Source organism: Podarcis cretensis, assembly GCF_951804945.1.
Source record: "Podarcis cretensis genome assembly, chromosome: 1".
NCBI lineage: Eukaryota > Metazoa > Chordata > Lepidosauria > Squamata > Lacertidae > Podarcis > Podarcis cretensis.
Window position 1 is genome coordinate 119927922 of NC_137170.1, and position 25239 is coordinate 119953160.

General features: G+C 40.3%; 1 protein-coding gene across 2 annotated transcripts in view; it reads right to left on the reverse strand.

Annotated features, from left to right (window-relative positions):
* Nucleotides 1–25239, reverse strand: part of MAP3K20 (mitogen-activated protein kinase kinase kinase 20) — a 66521-nt gene that overhangs the window by 10562 nt on the left and 30720 nt on the right. The window contains exons 8-12 of one of the 2 annotated variants that reach the window (XM_079980579.1): nucleotides 23581–23667; nucleotides 17716–17790; nucleotides 12647–12753; nucleotides 3522–3657; nucleotides 1956–1997 (exon numbers count right to left, since the gene is read on the reverse strand). In XM_079980579.1, the coding sequence (XP_079836705.1) occupies nucleotides 1956–1997; nucleotides 3522–3657; nucleotides 12647–12753; nucleotides 17716–17790; nucleotides 23581–23667 (447 nt within the window). The remainder of the gene's footprint in view (nucleotides 1–1955; nucleotides 1998–3521; nucleotides 3658–12646; nucleotides 12754–17715; nucleotides 17791–23580; nucleotides 23668–25239) is intronic. The other variant, XM_079980580.1, reaches the window with a different exon arrangement.

The following is a 25239-nucleotide window of genomic DNA, read 5'->3' on the forward strand; positions in this document are numbered from 1 at the left end:
TGGATCTAATTTCCTTGCCCCTCCAAGCCTCTCTATGGCGATGGGTTTCCAGTGAGCCATTTGTAGGACTGGACATGTTCCTTTTCAAAGGTGCCCTATCCTTTTGAAGACTCTATGGTCCTCACTTCCAGTCACTCTTTACTGCTCCAGACAATGGCCCTTCACCCGTATAGAGGTGCCAGAAAAGGACTTTCAGTAAATGAAGAAAAGAAAACACCCTGCAAATCACTTCATAGGTTTATTTCTCCCTCATTGCAGTTTTACTATCCTAATACTTCTACTGCAGGCATAGGCAAACTCGGCCCTCCAGATGTTTTGTGACTACAACTCCCATCATCCCTGACCACTGGTCTTGTTAGCTAGGGATGATGGGAGTTGTAGTCCCAAAACATCTGGAGGGCTGAGTTTGCCTACACCTGTTCTACTGTCATGAAGAAAGAATATAGACCTCTTGTCAACAACGGCAGCCATTTTCACAGGACAGCAGAGGACATTTGCGTCCTTTGTAATGTCAACGTATCTAGGATTTGTTTTTGTGTATAGAAGAGTTCTGAAGTTAAAATTCTTAAGAAATAAAGCAAAATGGGGGGTGGAGACGGAGGCAAGTCAAGGAAACAGCAAGAGTTTTCATTATTCAAAAAATCTGACAGATGCTCTTTCAGCTGCGTGACAATCCATTTAAGAAGTTTGAAAGGCACTCTACTTTCTGCATTATCTTAAGTCTTCTCTGCCGATAGAATTGTCCCTACTTGTAAAAAAAGGAGAGTTGTATTAATGTCCTACAAAAAGGAGGTTTATGCTAAGCACAATGGGGCCTCGCCACAACACCTTCGCTCAGCAAAGCCAGCCGGTGAACGGTAGAAGCGATAAGCAAGTGCAGCATAAAAATCCTTGCTAGCCTTGGTTGCAGGAAGACTGGCTCATTAGGGCTATGTTTCATGCTGTGCACCATGTAGGTGATGGCCCATATCTTAGCTACTGGATCTTCGCAGACATTAAAGGGAGCCTACCGGCTGCCTACTGAGAACACAGAGAACCTTGCTTCTGGGGAAAAATCTGTGCTTCATCATTATATGCTACTACATGTTCACAGCTGGAATACACATGCAGCGTGATTCATATAGATGTCATTAAGCTGTGCCTCAGAAAGAAGGTGCAAAAACAGTGAACAGGCCAAAATAGGTACTAAAATTAAAGAGTGATTACAACCTGTGAGCTATAGGCAATCGTAGAAGGGCAACACATGGCAAAAGATGCAGAATCTATCAACGTTGGATCAAATGGATGTTGGGTGGGTTCCCCCCCCCCCTTTGGTGGTGGGGGAAGAAAGTCAATTAGCGCCCACTGGGGTTTTTTTGGAGGGGGGGAGTAAAATGCAACACAATGGAATAATGCAAATAGGAAGGCCTGCAGCTTACTTACAAATGCCGCAAAATGCTACGGTAATATTGTTCAATCATATACAGTATATATATATACATTTCTATGGTCAGTTGTCAGTCTCGCACTCTTTCCTTGGGCGTATGATTTCACTCCCTAATCAAGACGACGCAGAAAATGTTACTTGTGTTTTGCACTTTATTTATATATCGACTTTTGTGGAATGTCTAATACGTCCAGCAGCAAAGATCCGTTGCCCATATGCAAGCCTTGCTTTGGACTGTGCCTCCACCACTGGCATAGAGATTCCTCGACCTCCTTCCTGCACCAGACTATTTTTAGGGCCCGGCTCTACTATATGCAGCAAATCTTATAGTAACGTAATTTCTGATTTTGGAAATGGAATCCAATCACTTTTTTTTAATAAAAAAAATTTGTATATATGCAATTTTGCAGGCTGTTCATTATTCATTTATTTGTATTCTAAGAATATGTGACCCATAAAAACAGTCTGAAGGCAGCTATGCTAGCACACTACTAAAGCCAAGCAGATCGCAGCCTGGTCAGTGTCTTACGTGGACATCCCAGAAAGACTCCCAGTCAGATGCTCTGCGCCTCTTGGGAGGAAAAGTGGAATGTAAGTATAATAGAGATTATTGGTAATCCTAAATATTGCTATGGTTGCCCATTTAAAATTGCAATTATTCCAAAATTTCGCTAGCAGGTGAATGAGCCCTGATGCCCACACAGGGCTACACTTTATGGAGCGGCATCAGCATTCACTTCAATGGAGGAAGTTGATCTGACCATGCATTTCGTTGCATGCCTGGGTATTCTCCTTCCTCCCACTGGGAGGAGAATATCTGTGCAAGAGCATATTAAAGCACACGCAGGGACTTGGAACCTTACGTTCCTAAATGGCCTCGGTCCAGTATACCTGAAGAAGCGTCTCCACCCCCATCGTTCTGCCCAGACACTGAGGTCCAGCTCCAAAGGCCTTCTGGCGGTTCCCTCGCTGCGAGAAGCCAAGTTACAGGGAACCAGGCAGAGGGCCTTCTCGGTAGTGGCACCCCCCCCCCCTGTGGAACGCCCTCCCACCAGATATCAAAGAGAAAAACAACTACATGACTTTTAGAAGACATCTGAAGGCAGCCCTGTTTAGGGAAGCTTTTAATGTTTAATAGACCATTGTATTTTAATATTCTGTTGGAAGCCGCCCAGAGTGGGAAGCTTTTAATGTTTAATAGACCATTGTATTTTAATATTCTGTTGGAAGCCGCCCAGAGTGGCTGGGGAAACCCAGCCAGATGGGCGGGGTATACATAATATATTACTATTATTATTATTATTATTATTATTATTATTATTATTATTATTATTTTGGAATTCGTAAGCATATATATTGGTGGCATTCCAATTGAAACAAAAATAGCAATAGTGGTCTGAAAGTGAACGCTGTTTAAGGGCCCCCTGTACCAGGGCTTCCCACACACCGGTAGCGTGATCTACCGGTACATGCAGCTGTGGGTCCCCCTCCCTCCATTATTAGCCAGGAGTTAGCTAGAACAACCGCATTTACGGGCTTCATTTTTATAACGCACTAGATGCAATGTTTCAGGATGTACTTAACTAATGGAGGCAACAGGCTATAGCCACACTTGTTTAAAATATCTGATGCCCCACTCTTCAGCAGAATGTTAAGACACACTTTTGCTGGAATTCAAAGAACTACAACTAGAGCTGGTTCCAAGGGAGTTTTGATTCTCAAATGGCAACAACCCTTGCTGTAGGACAAACCACATTTGAAAGCGAGGGAGGTTTCAAAAGGCAACAGAACATGGCAGTCTGGTGCTCAGGGGCAGGGGCAGGTCCAACCCAGCTGCTGCACCAACCTTCCTGCCATCTTTCCATCCTGATAAGCACATCAGTGCAGCTGTCGGAAAGCCAGGTGTGCAGCACCCAACCCACCTGCCGGTCACCCCTGCTGCTGTTCAAAGTGGAGGGCGGGAGAAGGAGGAGACCCCCACAATCCCACTTTGGTGAGCGCAGCCCATTGAGGTCTTTGGGTCCAGCTTTTGTTGGGAGTATCCAAATTCTACTGCGATGTACGATAAAAGATTCAAAGCCTTGTATGTACTCACAGGTGTGTTGGACTGTTCGGTTAGTTTTTGCTCCCACATCTTCAGCCGCCTCTCCCGTTCTTTTAACTCCTGCTCCTTAAAGCTCAGGTCACGTTCCAGTTTCTTTAGCCTCTCTAATGTTGCCTCTATTTCACATCTGCAGGGAGACAATTTGTTAGGTCACGTCTTTCTCCTGACAAATACAAATCGTTCATGAAAAGTTTTCCACGTGAATATTAATTAAACGTGAAAGGGTGAAAAGTGCAGTACTAACTCAAGCAGGACATTTAATTACCACCAAGAGAGAGTTTTCTGAACCATAAACACAACAGAAAATGTTCGCACTAGACAATAAAGCCCAGAAGGTATCACGCTTTTTTTAAAAAAAGGAAAGGTGTTTAAACCCTGGATTTTGATGGTGTTGTTTGTAAACTACATTTTACTTCAGTTGAATGAAATAAAGTTGTGCCTTCAAATGCAACAGAACTCATTGGATTTGAGAGGCACCATTTCAGACCGTGGATGAGTAGTTTCATGTTGGGGAAAACCATATGCAAACAGAAAGCTAGCATATCAAGGAGAAAGATTTGCATGCTATGTGGTGGTTTTCTACTTGCGAGGAGCTTTTAGCACAGAGGAGCACTCAGAAATGTGATTCCACCCCCCACCACCACCTGTGTACAGTATGCAGTGCAGCGGTCCATTTTACCACTTCATACTGTTTCAATTTCCTGGCCCCCAGCCATTTCCCCCCACCCCATTGCAAATACCTACATTGCAAACACTTCTCCACTTTAAAAGGAAAAGAGCTTAAAAAAAACCCCACACATTTCCAAGTAAAATAATATCACATCATAGATAGGCCTGGTCGCCTCCCTGTTTTTTTCCAGTTTTATATTTTGAGTTTTTCCATGTGGTATGCAGTCTGAGACCCTATCTTAAAAGACCTACATTGGCTCCCAGTACGTTTCTGAGCACAATTCAAAGTGTTAGTGCTGACCTTTAAAGCCGTAAACGGCCTCGGTCCGGTATACCTGAAGGAGCGTCTCCACCCCCATCGTCCTACCCGGACACTGAGGTCCAGTGCCAAGGGCCTTCTGACGCTTCCCTCACTGTGAGAAGCCAAGTTACAGGGGACCAGGCAGAGGGCCTTTTCGGTAGTGGCGCCTGCCCTGTTGAATGCCCTGCCATCAGATGTCAAGGAAATAAACAACTACCTGACTTTTAGAAGACCTCTGAAGGCAGCCCTGTTTAGGGAAGCTTTTAATGTTTGATGGACTACTGTATTTTAATATTTTGTTGGAAGCCGCCCAGAGTGGCTGGGTAAACCTAGCCAGATGGGCGGGGTATTAATAAAATAATAATAACAATAACAATTATTATTATTATTATTATTATTATTATTAACGAAGTGACGCTTACTTCTGGGTCCATGTGCAGGGGTAAAGTCCTGCTGAAACTATGGTAGCTGGACAAAACCCGTACAGATTTCAGATAGATTGGGGACACTGAATATTCAATATTTAAGCCCATATCAGTGTTTACTGAACATAAACATTCTGGTGTGATGTGTGCTGTAGCCAAAATCCAGGTATCTTTTATGCAGTGAGCTCCCTACCTCTTCACATGAAATAAGGTCTCCCAATACACCAAACAGGTAAAGGTGACAATACTGTACTAATTTGTATGCTTGGCACTTTCTCCATAATCCCACTGCACCAAGGGCAACAACCTGCCCTGTGCCCTTTTTCCACATAGGGATCTAATCTGTAAAGGGATCTGGGCACAGAAGGCTGTTCCAACAGATGACATCACCCTCGCTCAGCCAGGGTGCTGCAGGTATCTGGAGCCAAACACTTTCCCTATTTAAACTGAACTGATATGGAAAGTTCCATCTGGTGCTATCTATTTAAAGCACACATTGTGAGCTGTTTCGACAGCCATAGTCGGCCCCAAATGGCAGAGTATACATTTGAAATAAATAAAAAATAAAAACCAATGATTAATTGTTAATCAGGTGTTGAGACCGAAAACAAAGGTATAGGAATCAAAAGGAATGGCAGCTTAAGGATGACTAGGGGAAGGGACTCTGTGGCTGAGTTTCTATGCATATTGACATAAGAATATGTCCCACTGTACTTACTTGCAAGTAAATATGCATAAAATTGTGCTGCAAAATAATTTTATGGGGGGGGGGAATAAAATAGCTCAAAAAGAAACTTTAACTTTTTTGAAAGATAGTTTTTGTTTGTTAAGCAGCTTCACATAACACCTTCAAAAAGAAAAGAAAATGTAGGCCTCCGTATTCATTATATCTAATCCTCATTTTCACTCTTTAGTATACCTGTCGTGTACAACTAAGGCTATTCATGGTGTCCCCCCCGTTAAATAACTTTGAGAAACTCCACTCATGAGTTTTTGAAACTCTGGCGATCCCTGTCTCTTCAGGTGGCCATGCTAGCGTCGTTTTCCCCTGCGCCTTCCCCTACTTGTTTTTCAGATATCTTTCCTAACCAGCCATGACGCCCATTCACTGCCAAGCTCGTGTTGTGCCTGAATTATAAGCCTGGCACCGAAACGACCCATAACTGTCAACAGGAATAGCCTTGGCAAGAAAAGGCAAAAGAGCATGACATGCAACCCCAGTGTCGCCAAGTAAAATACATCAATCCATTTAGTAATCTGTTACATGCCCCGATCCAAATGTAATTCTAAGAACTTAACGTGGCATTGTGGGAGACACGGGACTGCTGTCCCTCTGCATTTCTTTGTCCCATCTTTCTAGTATCGTTCAGGAAACAGAAGCGTGACGTGTTGTTGACACCGTACACGCTCCCCATCCATGCAGCCAACGCCATAAGGTAGAGATGGGGCAATAGGTAGCGTAATGATGTCATCCTGCACATCTTAATCGGCGCAAGACATTATGCAGAAAAGGAGGCCAAGAAGCACAACACCTAATTAAGTCCTAAATTGGCAGATGCTGCACTGCAAGGCAACAGAATATAGATGGAAGGGTCAAACTTGATGGAAACTTGGGGCAGGTCATTGTGGACCAGAATATAACCTGAAGAAGTGTAAATGCATCTTGAATTAATGAAGCCACTTCATTCTCTTCAGGAATATACTGTGCAGTATATATATACATGTACACACACATTAGCACTCAGTCATATAGGTAAAGGTAAAAGGTAAAGGATCCCTGGATGGTTAAGTCCAGTCAAAGGCAACTATGGGGTTGCGGCGCTCATCTCGCTTTCAGGCTGATGGAGCGGGCGTTTGTCCACAGACAGCTTTCCGGGTCATGTGGCCAGCAGGACTGAACAGCTTCTGGCTCAACAGAACACTGTGACGGAAACCAGAGCACACGGAAACGCAGTTTACCTTCCCACCGCAGTGGTACTGATTTATCTACTTGAACTGGTGTGCTTTCGAACTGCTAGGTTGGCAGGAGCTGGGACAGAGCAACGGGAACTCACCCTGTTGCAGGGATCTGAAATGCCGACCTTCCGATTGGCAAGCCCAAGAGGCTCATTGGTTTAGACCACAGTGCCACCTGCGTCCTTTACCTTTACCTTCAGTCATATACTCATGGTGGTTTACAAAAAGAATAAAACAATTAATAAAACAAACTAATTCCTTTGCCATTTTACAACAACAACAACCCTGTAAAAAAAACCAATATAAACCCCATTATCAGTTGCAGAGTACAAAAGAAGAACACAAGTTGTCTTTATTTGTATCGCTTAAATGCGTGCATCTATCCATTTTAAAACTTTATGAAGATGCTATCCAGTTTTAAGTAAATCACTGCCCTAGGAAAGTCTTGGAAACAACCGCTTTCCATATGTCAAAATCATACTGTGTATGTACTATAATTATCTCCCTTCATTAGGCAAAAACTTCTGTATAATAAAAGGTCAGACTCGGGGGGAAAACAGCTGCATTCTAAAAAAGAAAGAAAAAGCATAATAATAGAACAGTGTAATTAAATGGAAGGCACCTGTACATTGCCCAGTTAATGAGTCTGTTACTCCACAAGTTTAGCGATCTGCATCTAACATTACTGAGAATGTGTATTCTGTTTATTTCAGTGGTTCTTGCAGATTAATGTGGCTTGTTTCTCCACAACTCAGATCACTCCACTATTGCAGTTCATTTTTATGTAGGCTAAAGGTGGAAATCTGTTTATGTAAGGCTAAAGGTGGAAATCTGTTTACTTGATACTGTACTTTTATATTGTGCTCTGCCAAACGTATCAGCAATATCTCAAATAAAAGCAAAAATCCTTAAAAATATTATGAGCTTTTCCCCTACTTTAACAGGCATCTAATAACCAGGGACACTGTGCTTTTATATACTTTTAATTGGGAACTGTGCTTTTGTATATTTTTAAAATCCATGAACTGTTTTTTTGTTTTGTTATTAATGTTTTGCATATTATTATTATTATTTAGTTGCTTTATTTATTTAAAAAATGGCTCAAAGCAAACTTATAAATATTAAATATGTCCATGTATCTGGAAGCTGCCCCACATTTCTTAGTGAGACTTTGGATAAAAATTGAAATAAAAGTGAAAAACCACACAAATGTTCTTTTGCACAATGCCATTTTGATAGCATTTGCTTTTTTCCCCAGACCAACAATAACAAGGGGGGAACTTTGCAATTTGGTTCTGATTCCTGACATTTATACAGTATGCTTATAAAGATCATATTGCCTTTCAATATCCCTGAGACCCAATGGTTAGAAACCACAAACTTCCATTTCAAAAGAACAGCTGTTTTTTTTTTACATATCTAGAATATTGTGTTGGCTCTGTGGCATAAGCGGCTGTCTCTGTGACAGCATGAATTGCCATAGAAGAGCCTTGAGCCTTGTTTGCATGGGACATTAAGTGAAACCATGTCTTAGGCAGAAGAAACAAGAACATGGGAACCCACAGAAAAAAACAACACGACTGCTTCACTTGTCCTCCAGTCTTCCTGCCACTACACTGATTGCGAGTGAAGGCACAGTTTGGCAAAGTGCAAACCTGGGCACAAGGTTTGTCTCTGCCAAACAAGCCACAAGAGGTTTGCTGCCCTATGGTTTGGTATGTAACACTATGCCAAAGGTAAAGGTAAAGGTGCTGCTGTGGTCTAAACAACCATGGTGGTGGTGGTTGTAAAATGGCAAATGAATTAGTTTGTTTTATTAATTGTTTTATTCTTTTTGAAAACCACCCTGAGTATATAATTGAAGGTAAAGGTAAAGGATGCAGGTGGCGCTGTGGTCTAAACCAATGAGCCTCTTGTGCTTGCCGACCGGAAGGTTGGCGGTTCGAATCCCCACGACGGGGTGAGCTCCCATTGCTCTGTCCCAGCCCCTGCCAACCTAGCAGTTCGAAAGCATACCAGTGCAAGTAGATAAATCGGTACCGTTGCGGTGGGAAGGCAAACGGTGTTTCCATGCGATCTGGTTTCCATATGGTGTTCTGTTGAGCCAGAAGCGGTTTAGTCCTGCTGGCCACATGACCCGGAAAGCTGTCTGTGGACAAACGCCGGCTCCCTCGGCCTGAAAGTGAGATGAGCGCTGCAACCCCATAGTAGCCTTTGACTGGACTTAATCGTCCAGGGGTCCTTTACCTTTTTACCTTTTACTATGCCAAACCATAGTGAAACAGCAGCAGAATCAAGGGAGGAAATGAAGCAGCCTGCTTGCTGTTGCCAAGCTAGTTTGGGTTTAGTATTACATGTGAGCTGGGCCTAAGTAGAGCAGGAATATCCACAAGCAATTCAGATACATCATAATGACAACTATGGAACCTGGTACATTGGCTTGATCCTGCACATCTGACAGCAGAAAAACAGTAATTACGTGTAGCAAAACGAGACTAGCTTGCCTCACCTACCAAAACCTAAGATGCACTTTTTTAATTTTATTTTTTCATCTCAACTAGTCATTTCTGCATATTCCAGAAGTCTGACATGCAGTGAAAACTACACACTGTCAACATCTTCCAATGCTTCAAATCAGTTCTGCTGCTTTAACAGCATTTGCTAAGTTTTTGAAACCTATACGTGCTATTTGCATGCTTTTGCATTCAGATGTGTGCTGATAATGCACTTCTGGCCGTTTGCAAATATTTCCCTGTTTATGCAACAGGAAAGAGGAGCGCAGGATGCATTGCTTCATCTTGAAAAGCTAAATATGAATGGAACTCAAAAGGCTGCAAATGCAAAAAGCGCATTTCTTAAGTAGTAAGTGCCGTTGAAAACGGCGGGAATTGGTACTTCCAAGTGAGCATGTTTGGGATTAGGCTGAAAAGTATGTTTCATAGGAAGCTTTGAGTGTGATCCAAAGTTCTGTGGTGCAGTTTCTGTTTTTCAACAGAAGATGGCGCAAAGCATTCTAACTCTTCCCAAATGCTGGTTACTGCCATGCTCTGCTGATTCAGTGGGAGAATAATGTCTGTTCTGAAAGAGGCTATTTATATTCTGACCATGTGACTTGGCTCAAACTTCCGATCTTGTGCTCACTTTTTCCACCCATGCAATAAAATTCTCTTGTTATCAGTCCACTTCTAAAGTTCTCTTGAGTTTAGGATGTTTTGTTTTGATACACCCTGTTTCTATAAATCTTTTATTTTTTTAAACCCTTTACATCTTTAAACCACTCTATACTCTTCCCGTGGATTTTTCCCTGCTCTCTCTCTTTTAGAGAGAGGCGGGCCCATAACAATTTAGTACGTTATTAAATTGTGCTCCACATTAATCTGGAGAACGGCCAAAGGTTCTTAATTTAGACTCCTGCAAAGATCCCTGGGTTACAATCCTTTTGCTTGCACAGCTCTCCGTTCAAAAGGCCTTCAAAGCACACTAAGCAGACCTGCTTTAATGTTTTATCTGTAAGACGGATATAACGACGTTTTCAAAAGGTACACAGAGGCTGCCTTGTGCACACTGACTCCCATAAAAATACCACCGAGCACAGCAGGGCTTCTGAGAAAACATGCTGAGAACCATGCAGCGAGGGAGACTTTTAGCACCTATGAATGCCATTAATGCTGGACCCAAAGTGGAAAGTGTCAATGAGTCTGAGCTCAGCCGTCACTTGCACCGGGATCCATGGAACCACCACAGAAACAAGAAGCATGCTGGGTTTACTGAGAGTCAAGTCAAGTCAAACATTATAGCCCATCGGGTGCTTGATAAACCAACAAATTCATCTGCTTATACTCAGTGGTGACCTTTCAAGAAGAACAGGGAAAAATGAAAGAGTGCTGGAAGAGAGTGCATGAAAAATGTCCAAATCCGAGATAAAAAAATGTTGCAATAAAATTCTGCTTCTGAACTTTAGAATTTAGTTTCAATTCCACGGCATCAGAAGTTTAGAACTCTGCCGTTTGCTATTCCTAGCCCTCTTTATGGAGACGGAGGCCTTTCTAATATGGCCATAAATTTTAATGTTTAGTGTTTAATTTTACACACCATCTCCAGCCCCACCCAAAAAAGTACAGCCTTCATTAATAAGTACAATGGACCTTAAAAAGTGCTGAACTGTGAACTTGATGCACATTAACATCTTGCTTACTCTTCTGAATATAATCAGCCCATCCTCCAACCCTGATTATTTTGTAATTATTAGGTGGTGATGTCACAATCTGTATTGCGCAGAAAAGAACAGGGATCACTTAAGCCTTGTACACTGCTTAGAGATGACTGAAGTTAAGCGCTATATAAATTGTTTAAATAAATAAAACAATAAATTTAAATAAGTTGTGTTTAAGGGTAAGGACCTTAGAATGTCAAAAACACTTTTTTGGGGGGCAGACCAAGTAGTATCATGACAATAAAGACAAGAGCAAGACCAAATCTAATATCAACGATGAAACAGTTTAGTGGTAGAATGTAGGTCTACTGACTTCCCCATACTGTTGAAATGCATTGCATTTGTGATGGTGTGCTGGCATCACAAAGCTCTGTTAGGCCGCCCCACTTTCCTCGATCTTTAGCACAAACGACAATTGGGTTTTCTACGGAGTGCCGTTTGTTTCAATTTAGCACTAAAGAGCGGGCTCTCTGTGAGAAAGCAGTGGAGCAAGCAGAAAACAGCTCAAACCCCAGCTTTTATGGCATGGGACGAGCAGAAGGGTAGGTGCGTCCTTAGTTGTAGTTGGTCTTGTTGAGTGTTTTGTACTGGATGCACCATGGCCACGTCCAACGTAGCGTTCATTAGTGTGCTTATCTCTGTACAAAATTCTGACTCAATTCTTAGGTTTAGTAGACTAACAGTACCACTGTGAAAAAAGCCCCCAGTTAGAAATTGTTAAAAATAAATAGAAACAACAACTTCTGGTGAATGCAAATCAAACAAGGTTTCTCAACTTGAACTCAAGCAACTAGAAGAACTTTTTGTCATTTATAATAATAATAATTTATTATTTATACCCCGCCCACCTGGCTGAGTTTCCCCAGCCACTCTGGGCGGCTTCCAATCAAGTGTTAAAAACAATACAGCATTAAATATTAAAAACTTCCCTAAACAGGGCTGCCTTCAGATGTCTTTTAAAGAGAAGATAGCTGTTTATTTCCTTCGCATCTGAAGGGAGGGCGTTCCACAGGGTGGGCGCCACTACCGAGAAGGCCCTCTGTCTGGTTCCCTGTAACCTCACTTCTTGCAATGAGGGAACCGCCAGAAGGCCCTCGGTGCTGGATCTCAGTTTCTGGGCTGAACGATAGGGGTGGAGGTGCTCCTTCATATGAAGTTTGTACTCAGGGGCTTTCAGACAAGTGTTTATTGTGGGATCTGTGCTCTTCATGTATGCATGCATGCATGTTCACAGCATGTTGTGAATGCTGTGGAAATCAAAAAGCCAATCCATCCATTTAATCTGGTTTTACTGTTTTCTAAGGAAAATTACTTTGGAAAAACAAACTGTTGCCTGGAACCCATTTGTGATGGGTTTGCAAAATTAAGTCCTTGCCTCAGGAGGCAATTGTTCAGGAGTGAACGTTTGTGGAGTCAAACTCCTTTCATATTCAGCCAGGAAGCAATGAACTCAGGTCAGAAAAGCCATGAATTCAGACAATTGGGATCTCTAGCCTTCCATAAAACATTTTAATCCCACCCCCTGTCACAATCTCACATTCATTAGACTCACCGCCACTCTGCCTTGTTATGCAGGAATGAGTTGCATTGGTCTGGGAGGTTGCTATCATTTGACATAGAGTCCAAGATTGAAATGATCTGCTTAAAAGACGGTCTTTTCTGAGGGAGGAAAAGTACATATATTTTAGACATGATGAAAATACCTTCTAGGACCACATTAACAACGGAATTCTCCCAGGAAAGCTGCAAGTGCAACACGTATTGGTGACTAGATAATTATTATGTATATGCAATTCAGGGAGAAAAAAAAATCTTTGAAATATAACTGGTGGTGTTTGTTTGTTTTTACACATGCAAAAAGAAGTGTCTCAAAATTGTAGCAGAGCAAAAGTCCTGAATGTACCTTCTATTTTTAGATAGAATTTTATTATTCATGTGCAATGCTATGGTAACTAATGACTCCTAAACCTATTTTTGAATTTTTTCTCAAGCACAGATAATAGGATGACAACTTCTCCAATGAAACTAATATGGAGACCAATGTTCCTTCCCTTCCCTCAGTGGCACCTCTGACAAGATTGAAATTTCTGCTTACAGCACATCATGTTTTAATTCTAATTCTATTAATTCATATGAAAAGGCTGGCTCAAAGGGAGTCCGGCTTTGGTGAGGAGGAGGAGGAGGAAGAATTTGCAGATTTTAAGGTCTCTTCCGCTTCTTAAAGGTTTGAAATCCTAACCATGGATACAGCACATAAGTGCAAATAAATGTCGGAAGGACATCAGAATTTGCCATTTCCCAGTCTTCAAAAATGTTCCTGTGGGTTGTTCCTTTTGGTTTGATTTTATATGTTGTACCTGAGACTTCCAGATATAGGGTGGTGTATAAGAAAGAAAGAAAGAAAGAAAGAAAGAAAGAAAGAAAGAAAGATATTTGCCTTATGCTGCATTTGAAACACCTTCCCATAATGTCCATGTGGTAATCAATGTATGTAAAATGAAACTGCAGCCCTATAGGAAGGCTTCATACTACAGATTATACACTTGTATGGCAGGAACCCACGTTCTTGAGATAAAGAAAGGAAAATAAGTCCAGATTTTTTTTTAAGAAAAAAGAAGACTTTAAATATCAGTTTTACAAACAGTAACCTTGTATGCCTCACAAGCATTGTATGCAAACACTGGCTTCCTATTCACTTCAAGGCTCAGTTCAATAGTGCTGGTTCTAACCTTTAAAGACCTAAATGGTTTAGGGACTGCTTCTTCCCATATAGGCCTACCCAGAGACGCACTTTTGGTCCAACTTGGGATATTCAGCGATTGAGCATGAGAGAGCCTTTAGAAAGACAGAGTAGCAACTCTGAAATGTTCTTCTATTCAAAACCAATCAATCGCTCTCTCTGTCAATTCTCTCTTGCCATACGTATTTGAAAACACTTATTTCAACAGGCTTTTTGCACATAACTCCTAGTATTATTGCTGCCTGTTTTATGTGTATGATCTTTTACCCTTGCTTTTGTTTTCTTTAAAGTGTTATTTTGCGTTTGCTGTTACTGCTTTTAGTAAGTTGCACTTATATGTTTATGATGCTGTTGTATGGTTTTTATGAATATACTCTGGGCATGTTCAGTCAAAAAATGGGATATAAATACTGATTATATTTGTGGCCTAAAATAAAAAAATCATGTTTTACAAAGTTCATATATTTGCTTCAGCATGAGGCCATTCTGATTAATCAAAAGCAAGCACACTACTTGTAATTATGTCTTTATTTCAGGGCCTAGAACAAGAATATGGATGGAAACTGAGGGAAATTATCAAAAATAAGTACCGAAGTAGCACGCTACTTGTAATTACGTCTTTATTTCAGGGCCTAGAACAAGAATATGGATGAAAACTGAGGGAAAGCATCGAAAATAAGTACCAAAAATGTTTAACACATCAAGAGACTGCTTGTTTGTTGAAGTGACATTTAAAATAGTAATGGGGATTTTTTATTTTAATTGAAGTTTTCACAATACAATTACAAAAACAAACTAATCTACAAGAAATAAAGAAAACCTTCCTAGCATGTGAGAACACTGAGGCCTAGCACAATAAAGTAGCAGACAAAACTTGGAAAAGTTTTGTGTGCCCTCATGAGGCATGACAGTGACATTTCATTGTGAAAGTTAGCCACACAAATGCAGAATACAGCCGTGTTTTTCTTTCTTGTGGTGTGAAGCCTTTGTTCTGTAAAAGCACATAGGATTCACTTTACACAGAAGTTACCAAAAAAGACGAGGAGTTATTTATAATATTTCAGTTTTGCATAGGTAAACAGAACATTTGTTGTCCACATCTTCAAATCAGGTCCTTGAAAATCATAAAATAGTAGTACGCAGGAAGTTTTTTGGTTGAGTGTGCAAATTTATACAACTTTTTTACATCCTTGCCTCCCTGTGCCAATTCTAGCACTGTGGTTACAAGGCAGATTGGGTCAGAATGCAGTCCAGAAACAGAGAAGGGGAAAATGTGCTCCACATAACCAAGGATGACCTGATTATTTCAAGTTTAAAAAAAAAAATTCTGTCTCAGGCAAAGCAGTCATAAGTTCTTTGCATTTTCTTCTGCCTTCATTGCTTCCTTTGTTATGCTGAAAAAAGTGGGGTAATTGTTGAAAACTAAAAAAGTCAGAGTTAAAATGTTTCTCGAGAGAGAGAGAGAGCATCGCCTCCGTTAGTCTGTCTGACAGACCCCAGACAAGGTTGAGACAAAAGGTTGAAACCAAAATGTGGATACATAATAAACGGATGATACACATTCTCTCTGCATCACGCCTGTAATTATACCATTTCTGCTAAAATTACAGATGCAGCAATTAAAACGTGCATTTTAATTCGAGTGCACAAAAACAATTAGGAACAATGCTGAGGTGTCTCTCCCAGGCAGATCCAAGTGATTTTCGCATTATAAAAGAGAGACAATTTCTTTATTTCAAATGTCAAACAACATTAAAAAAATGTCAAATGTATAACAAAAAGAGACAAGTGCTCTTCTGTGCAAGAGCTGCCTATTCAACGTTTAGGTGAAGGGATCTCTTTGTCTGTCATTTCTGGTCCACCTTGCACACAATTGTAAGACAACTGCTTAGAGCTCAGCGGTTGCCGTTCCCCTCACCTCATCCCACGTCTATTCTGCATGTTCACACACAGCTATTTCCCTCAACTACTCCTGTAAAACCCGCATTTTTAGGACCCTACTGTATAGCTTACAGTTAATCAGCTTGGAGCAGAAGGATAGCAATGGCAGCAGGTGCATTCTTGGCAGTATATGATTTCCACCTGTTGATATAATTCCATAATTGATTCCTAATGTAGAGTCCTAATGGCTTGCTTCAGTAGTTCGTGCCTCCCTGTGGTTCCCACATGGGTAATGAGTGGCTACAGCCTCACAGTAATAAATGTGAATGAGGGCATGGAGGAAAGCCTCGATTCCTTTGCACCAACCATGGCACCCGCTGGTTCAAAGTACATCAGTCAATTCCAGTTTAGATTTGGAACAATGTACATCAGGACGGACTATTTCTGTTCTGCGTTAGTGTCACATGCATTCAATGATAGGTCCCTTCGAGGTTTTGTTTTATGCATTCTTTTTTTTTAAGCAACGCAAAAATTGGCACGTAAAATTGTATGCGTTTCCCTTGCCTCACCCAAAAACGCATTTTTGTTCTATAATACTGTAGACATATTTTTGGAAAGGAAACTGCTTTTGCAAAACTTGGAGAAGTGTGTGATCTAATGGATAGTTGAGTTGTGTCTAGAACGGTTGAATTAGGTTGGCTTGCTTTAAAATGTGGGTCGAATGTCTCCACCCTGAATGGTAAATCCACAAGGGTAAAAATAATTATCACGGGATAAGCTGGAAATCAAGTGGATATCTCTTTATTGATCACCAGAAATATATATGAATTAAGTGTAAAGTTAAGCATTTAAGTGAGATTTGAAATTACTCATCTAGTAGGGAAATACTGTATCAAATTACTATTAGCAATATAAGGTAAATAAATTATGGGACCTTGATAACTGGAAAAGGAGTTGGTGGTTGTGGTCATGGTGAGGGGAGATGTAAAGTAGATCACTGTGCTCATTGTTGTTATGGTATTGTTGAAAAAAGCTTTGGGCCATATGAAGAAGGTCAGTCTGCTTCAGGGCCTGCCAACCTTTTTGGGCCAGTGGGAACATTTGGAATTTTGAGGAAGTTCAATGGGCACCAGTCACAAAATGGCTGCCATGGGGCGTGCAGCATAATACAGAATGGCTCTCTGTAGGATGTGGTGTAACAGAAAATGACTGCTGAACACAAACTGGCCGCCACACCTAAATGAGGAAAAAAAAGGGACAGGAACCCAAATTGTGTGGGCATGCTCCTTCCCCATTAGGCATCTTCAACAACGTGAAAAAGACACCTACATGAGGCAACACTATGAGCGCTCGTAAAAATAAGCTCTTTCCTCTATTCAGAATGGAAGGGAGGGAGGGTGGGAGCTCAATCCTGACACCCAATGAAATGTGGGCAAGTTTAAGGGGCACAGGATATTCAAAACAGGGGAAGATTTTTGAGCTAACATTTATCAAGACTTTTCAAGGGTGAATTTAAAGAACTGGAGGGCATCCTGGCCTCTGCAGTGCCTGAATTCAACAGTTTATAAGCTAAAAGAAAATAGAACATCTGCTAACAAAATTTATAATATATGATTGATACAAAAAAGGAATTTGTTATAGTTTTATAATTATTATTGTGTTTATGAAGTTTTGTTCATTGCTTAAATCCGATGATAATATACGCTTATCTAGATAATTCACAAGGCAATCCATTACATGAGTTCAGTGGGACTTACTCCCACGTAAGTGCATATAGGATTGCAGGCTCTGTACCTGAAATCCTGGCTCCCTTAAACTTATCCAGTGTCAGAAGAGAGGGTGGGTGGTACGTGGAAATGAAATGAAATAATACAAATGGAAAATTCTTATCTCACATTTAGTGTCCCATCTGCAACAGGAGTGTTTGTTTTTTTTTTTTTTGTTTTTTTTTAAAAAAACAGTACAGTTAAAACACACAGTGGATAACAGTAAATAAATACCTTTGGATCTGCTTCCCAACACTGGAGCATCAATTCTGCAAAGCTTCCAGGGCAACTGCTTGGAATGGTCAGTCTCTGTAATAGAAGCAAGACAATAGTTGGACAACCAAGGGACTAGAAATGAACAGCAGAAGATAAACCCCAGCTCCCATATGAAAGCAGATCTTCCAATGTTCTCAGTAAAAGGAAGGAAGGAAGGAAGGAAGGAAGGAAGGAAGGAAGGAAGGAAGGAACTATACCACGAAGTACAGGAATTATCAAGCATGGGAATAGGCAAAAAGCCTGTAGAACAGATTGTTTGTGTTTGGAGACAAATCAAGCTGTCTCTGTGCCATTTCTCAGGGAGATTATCTTCTAGCACCAAGAATGGTGGATCCTTTACCACTGAATTTTACAATTCATGGTTTGAGATAGGTCCTCTATATGTGCCACCCAAACCAATTCTAACCATTCTAGAGGTTTCCTCCTTGGAAGCAACCACACTCTTAATGTAACTTAGAGAGTTTCTTACACTCAGGAGGCAAGAATTTGTTGTTTTATAAATAGATATGAAACTTCTGAATCTCTTCTCAATTCTGAGTGTGTGAGTATGAAGCAAACCTTATCCAGCATACTATCTCTGGAAAAGGAGAAAACCCCCAAGATATTACAATAATTCCATTCTATAGTGTTCATTAATATACTATTCTCCTGCCTGGAAACCAGGCTCTTCAAAACTGTACTAGGGAAACTTTCCCATAATTTTATCCGTCTAATATTTTTAATTTCAATCACAAGTCCACAGGTTCTTATTATGACCGTATATAGCTCTGTATATGTATTTCCCAAGGTTTTCCCAATTCTGCATCCCTGTATATATTTGAGATGGTATTCTTCCCATGCACAAGCTCAGTTTATTTGAACTACAGACCACAAACATCAAATGCAGTAGATATTATTCATTGTTCTTATTCCAATTAATCCTTCCTTGGGCAGCGCATGTTCAAGTATCTCACATTAGTTCTCATCAGCTGTTTTGTATGTGTACTAATATTTACTGGCGTCCATTAGCTATTTTGAACTAAAGTGCTAGATTGTGCTAAGCAGTCTTCTAGCAAAGTTCCTACTTAACTGGAGCAATCCACTATCACTCCCAGTTAACCATGAATAATACAAATTGCATAAGAATCTAACTTCTGAACAAACGTTCTAGTAGATGAAAACTACCATGATCAAGAAAGGCAAGATGAACCAAACACAGAGGAGTGAAATCAGAAGAGTTTTAGAACCTGTTTATTGAGTTACTAGTATTGTTGGGCTTTGCAGAGGTACCATATAGATATTGTAGAGCCGTCATGATAACACACTTTCATTAGCGGGGTATCCTACTATGGTCTCTGGCCAAAATAAGTGCTAAGATTCTCTTAAAAGTGAAATTGAAGAAGGCCTGAACCCACATCTAGTCAACATTAGTTCAGCATTGGACTAAAGGAAGATGCTACAGTTGCTTATTAGAAAACTGAAGCAAATATACTTAAGCACAATTTTTCTGTTTGTATATACTCCATTTTTTCTAGTAAATGGAACTTTTGAGTAGTTAAACTACTGCAGGGTTAATGCCATGGCAGAAGGAAGGGTTAAGTCATTTTTGATGCTTCAGAGAAGCAACTGTACATGGCCTTAGATTTAGTAGGGTAAGAATGCTAAAGTCACCCTTCATCATACATTTATTGACGAACTGATGAAGCCATACAAGTAGTCTAATTAAGTGTTGCAAGAATAACTAACATGTAAATACTCAAAGACCTTAAATAACAACATTATTCAAGAGTGGGAAGAAAACTCTCATATTGCAAATATTGACATAAGATTGAAATACTTACTGCCAACGTGAACAATTAGTAACCTAGCGACAGAAGGCAGACGCAGTGCCAAAAGCAGATTTGTGTACAAGCACAAAAACCTGATATCTTCGTGCTGTGATCAACATATAAGAATGCGTCTACACACTTTCAGTAATGCAATTAACTATCTAAAAAAACCAACCTTTTCATTGAGAAAGATTCTATTGATTAACACAATTGACCCAATTATACAAAGCAATCAAATCTGAACTTCTGTCCACTCACATTGCTCCCTAAGGTTGTCATGACCTGCACGCCACTTTGTCAAGTAAGCTAAACAAAACAGATATCTATATAAGTGTAATGGGACCTGCAAGAATTTATGAACAGCTATGTGTTAAAAGCAAGAATGAAATGCAAACTCAGGAAAGAATGCTATGGAGGGGATAAAAACCCCCCATAAAATATACATATCAAGTGCTAAACAAATATGCAATCATTAAATAATGAGTACAGTACCATAAATGTGAAAAACTTTTATACCAAAAGTATGTTCAAGAAGTCTACTTGGCATAAACAAAGTAGCAATGACACTTGATACTCAGTCAAGTCATTTGCCTAAAAATACAACTGATAGTCTAGCAATGGCATTTGTCTGTAACCCTCACTGTTCCAGGAGTTGGAAAATGAGTTACTAAAAGACATGTAATCATCACTTGCATCCATCTTACTTGAGTAGAATGTTATTTGTCAGGTAATATATAGGTAGCAGGTCCCAAAGAGTGTCATACTCTAATAAAAGTGACATTTCTAAGTAGTAATTTGATGTTAGATAATGACATCTCTAATATGAACTTTTATATTAGGATTGTGTTTTGGAGTTTAAAACATGTAAGTACCAAGAAAAACTCTAGTGGAATGAAGAAGAAGTCATTTAAAGAACCGATATTTCACTTAAGTGTCAGCATGGTTTAATGAACAGAGTACTGGACCTGGATTATGGAAATAAGGGTTCAGATACCCAGCTAGGAATCTCATGTGCTGGAACTGGGCAAATTGCCATTTCTCAGCCTAATCTATGTCTCAGGGTTGTGAGGATAAAATGTATGCTGGTCTAAACACATTCTAAATTGAGGAAGGATGCAAATTCTTCAGCATTCTTTTTGTAACCTACACGATAGACGAGCCTGAAAGTCTTAATTATTACTCATTAAAGGTAAAGGTAAAGGAGCCCTGACAGTTAATAAACAGTGTACTTCCACAATCAACCATTCTAAGGGTTGTAATCTGCTCTAACTATAACAAGAGAGGAATTCTGCCTGGGACAAAACTAAGGTTTAGTTGTTCTCTCACCATAGGGAAAACTTTAGGTCACAAAGCACATCTAAAGCAATCTGCTTTCCACAAAGAACACTGGGAACTGTAGGTTAACTCCTCAGAGAGCTACAGTTCCCAGCACCTTTGAACTACAGTTCTCTGGAGGACGTAATGAACTTTTAAATTGTGTTACATGTGCTTTAAAAGGGCAACAAACATAGTTGGCAGACTGACAGCTGAGAGGGAACTTGGAACTCGGGCCCCATCTAAATTATGTATTTACAGCAGTACCGTACCACTTTATAAACAGTCGTGGCTTTCCCCCAAGGAATCCTGGGAAATGTTAGTTGTTAAGGTTTCCGTGAGTTGTTAAGGGACCCCTATTCCCTTCACAGAGCTACAATTCCCAGAGTTCCCTGGTAAGAGAGATTAACTGTTAACCATTCTGGGAAGTGTAGTTCCCGGATAGGGACAGGGGTCTCCTAACAACTCACAGCATCCTTAACAAACTAACAGTGCCCAGGATTCTTTAGGGTATGATACTGATTTAAGTGTATAGTACAGATGGGACCTTCGAGACATACAGAGTTGATCCAGTTCTGTCCAGCAGGGACTTCCATCAGCAAACCTTTGCCTCTCCTATGCAGCCCCCCCCACTACCTTCTATGCTGTTCTGAGGGTCCCCCAGCCCTCTGGAGCAGATCTAGAGGGCCTAGAGTGAGGGTGGAAATTGGCAAAAACCACCTCTCTCCTCCTCCTCTCTCCCACCTTATGTCAACAGAAGTCTCTACTGTCATGTGATTCTGTCTGCATAGAAGCAACATACAGCACTTAACCAATTTATTAGGATTTTTAAAACCTTAGAAAGAAACACAAATATTTCACAGCTTTAATAAGCAGGCAACAATTTGCCATCAGATTTAAAAAAACAAAAAACAAAAAACAAAAACAGAATCAGTACTGTAATCTTACCCAGTGACATTAGTTTCCAAACGTCACTGTAGTGTTCTATTCAAAAACATGGGCTCCATAACTTTTGCTCTATTGTCCGGACACTAAAAATTACATAATGCCTCAATGACAATTAGAGGTTTTTATTCATCATTTCCAGTCCACTGAAGAAATTGGCAGGCCCTTGCTTTCCATTAAAATCAAAGTCAGCACTCATATATTTAACATTATTCCCTCACATTCCCTCTTCTACGCAAACTTCAGGCTGAATAGTTAATCTAGATAAAGTTCAATAGTTCTATGTTCCATTTATTTCAACAGAGAGAACGTTGAGCACTGGAACCAATGAGGTTTTTGAAGTGCCTAATTTTGGCTGGATCATGTCCATACTAAGCAGAGCAGCGATCTAAGTGGTCGACATGGTATACACTATACATCTTATATACCAGATTCCCGTATCCAGCTATGAAACCAAAGCACTGGTGTATACGGAGGAAATTTGTGTCTCGATCGCCTCGTCCCGAAGGGAAGAAATATTGTGCTGAACCAGTAAGCTTTTCTTCACGCTTAGAAATGGAACACATACAGATTACACCTTATTATTCTAAACTTATACTGTCGGAAGTTACAAGCATAAGGTTGTTCTGAATTAAGAAAAGATTCCCAACTAAGTTGGGTGTTCCATATGGATTCCCGGACAGGACAGCCAACCTAACATTCAATAACAACTTTTAAAAGGCAGAAGGTGGTTTAAACATTAATTCACCCCCACCTGTATTTCTAGGAATATTTTTTCCCCTAATAACACTTTAAAGAGTCTAAAACCATTGGGGAAGCCAGCTATATATATAAAAGAATTCAAGAAGCCGAGCTGTCGCTTTTTAGCCAAGTAGCTTTTTATTAAGTAACGTACCCACCACCTCCCAGTCTGCCTAGATAGAGGATTTCCATACTTGGTGTGTGACACAGCCACAACTTTAATTTTTTTTCCCTTTAGTGGGGGGAAAGAAAGAAAATCCCGTACTTCCTGTCTTTGACATCAAGGAGCCATGCGTTCAAATAAACGCTCACATGTTCAACTACCTGAAAGCCTCAATTTGTAGGAAGAAGAAAAGCAACGCTGGGGACCCTGTACAAAGGGTGTTTACGCCACTGAAGTTCTTTTGAAATGGAAAGACACCGCATGAGGAAGCTTGCAACTATGGCAGAGCCTTACCAGTACCAGTGAGGATCTCATCTTCAATGTAGCCGAGAACGTAGGTGGCAAAACTGTAATTTCCCTCTTTTTTAAACTATTTTTTCTTCTTTTATTTTTGAAATCCTCATCTAAGTGGCAGTTTCTTGTACTATAGTGACTCCTGCTGGGAGAGTTAAGTTGAAGTAGCTGAAGGTCTCTTACAGATATATCAACTCCCGGCCAGTATAAAGATGTCCTAAACGCAGGAGATGGAGTTAAACTGTTCCCCTACCTTGGACGCAATGGCTTCTTTCATCACTAAGAACAAACCCCTAGGTTTTACAATTGAGACTGAGAAACTAGTACAGTACTTGTACAATTTTTGATCTACAGCATCACGATGTGAAGCTGCAACAATTAGATGTAAAGGGTCCATTCATGAGGAATAACATCACTTTGACCCTTTGTGTTAGCTCCTACTGCTAATCTTTCCATACGCGTGAACTTACTTTCAATTTGAAGAAGATGAAAAAGTCTTTTGCAAAACCCAATACTGTTTTCTGATCTATGTACCTGAATGTAGAAACGTAGTCTTACCTCATTTTTTTCCACTACAAGCCAAGCTACTTGTAATCCTTCCAAGCCTTTAAAGGGGACCTCCCTTGTTAGCATCTCCCAGAGAACCTGGAATAGAAAAAAAGGAAAGAATTTTTATTTCTGTACTTTGTATTTTTAAATACATTATTAAGCCTTGATACAGCACTATCTGTATCCAATTACCAGGCAACCAGAGTCCATTTGCAGGAACATGGACATATATTTGTGTGCAAGATCCCCACACTAAATTAAATTTGTATATTTCTCGGTTTTTTTATGATAAAGAGTAGTGTGGAGTTATATTTTGGTTGTAAAATACACAAGGCTGAAATCTTTCTTTGTTCCTCAGTTGCTCAAGTCTGGTGGTTGAGACTTGCTTCTGCCTCCGTCCATTTATTCTTCCACTAAAATGTCCAAACTGATGTCTGTGTACATGCACACAGTTATTTTGTTAGTTACTGTCTTCTTTTGTGCAGCCAAGCACATTATACAAATCTCGGTCTGGTTTATCCAGTCCTGGTGCATCATCTCTGAAAAGGACAGCTATGCAAATGGAGACGAAGAAGAACTTCCATGAAGAAAGGGTGAGGAAGTCACACAAATGAAGTTTGGGGAAAACCAACCCTGTTGGGCATGGGATAATTCACTTTGCATGAAATGACTTCTGATTCAGAAGCAGTAAATAAAAATCAAACCATAAGGAAAAAACAACAGTGAATAGATATTCAAGGTCATTCAAGGCAACCAGAAAAAAACACAAGTAGTGAGCCACAGTAAGCTGCTATGTATGCAAACCCTGATTTTTCTTTTTTTCTTTAATGCTACCACTCCAGAAGTTTGATGAACAAAGCTCACAGGAGCTTTAGTCTTTAACTCAGGAGCATATGCATGGCTCCCAAAATGTTACTGGCAATGGCAGCTGAGGCTTCCCAAGAAAACAGGACTACCTGTTCTCCATACATTGTGCTGGAGAAACATTACAAGCCCAGTGGATCGCTAGCTACCAATTCTAGTTAGGAAAGAAGTCTGGGTGTTTTGCATGGCTGAACAACTATCTTAAAAAGCTGGATTAAAAGAAGTGTCTCTCTCACTCACTCTATAAATAGGTTTTCATATCCAAGGCAACACATGCTCAGTGTAATGAAGACGAATCTTACTGGATCTACATTTCTAAAGGGAAATTTATTACACGAAACCCCTGCAATTAAATATATATACAAATTCACTGGTAAAAGGAATCCTGTTGAACTGATATTTAAATTGAATATGCTGTGACAATTTCAGAGTTATCATCATTATCCCATAAGCATTCCCCCTATCAGGTAGAAAGACTGCATATTATTTTCTGCCTCATGCAGAAGGATATGTCTACTCATGGGAGCACAGGCATTTTTAATGGCTAAGGGAACCATTGGACAGACCACAGGAATCCTAAGACTTGGTATGGCATTTGGATAGGTAGGCCAACTATGTGTTAAACTCTGACTGCAAACTCATTTACTTACAAGTATATTTCATTCATTTAGGTAGAAGCCCCTTGCAGACAAGTTGCAGTACAATCCTAGGACCTGTTATCTCACAGATATAAGCCCCGTTGTTTCCCACAGAACTTGCAACCAAGTAAGGCTTCAAGGGATTTTTATCCTCAAGTGCCCCGAT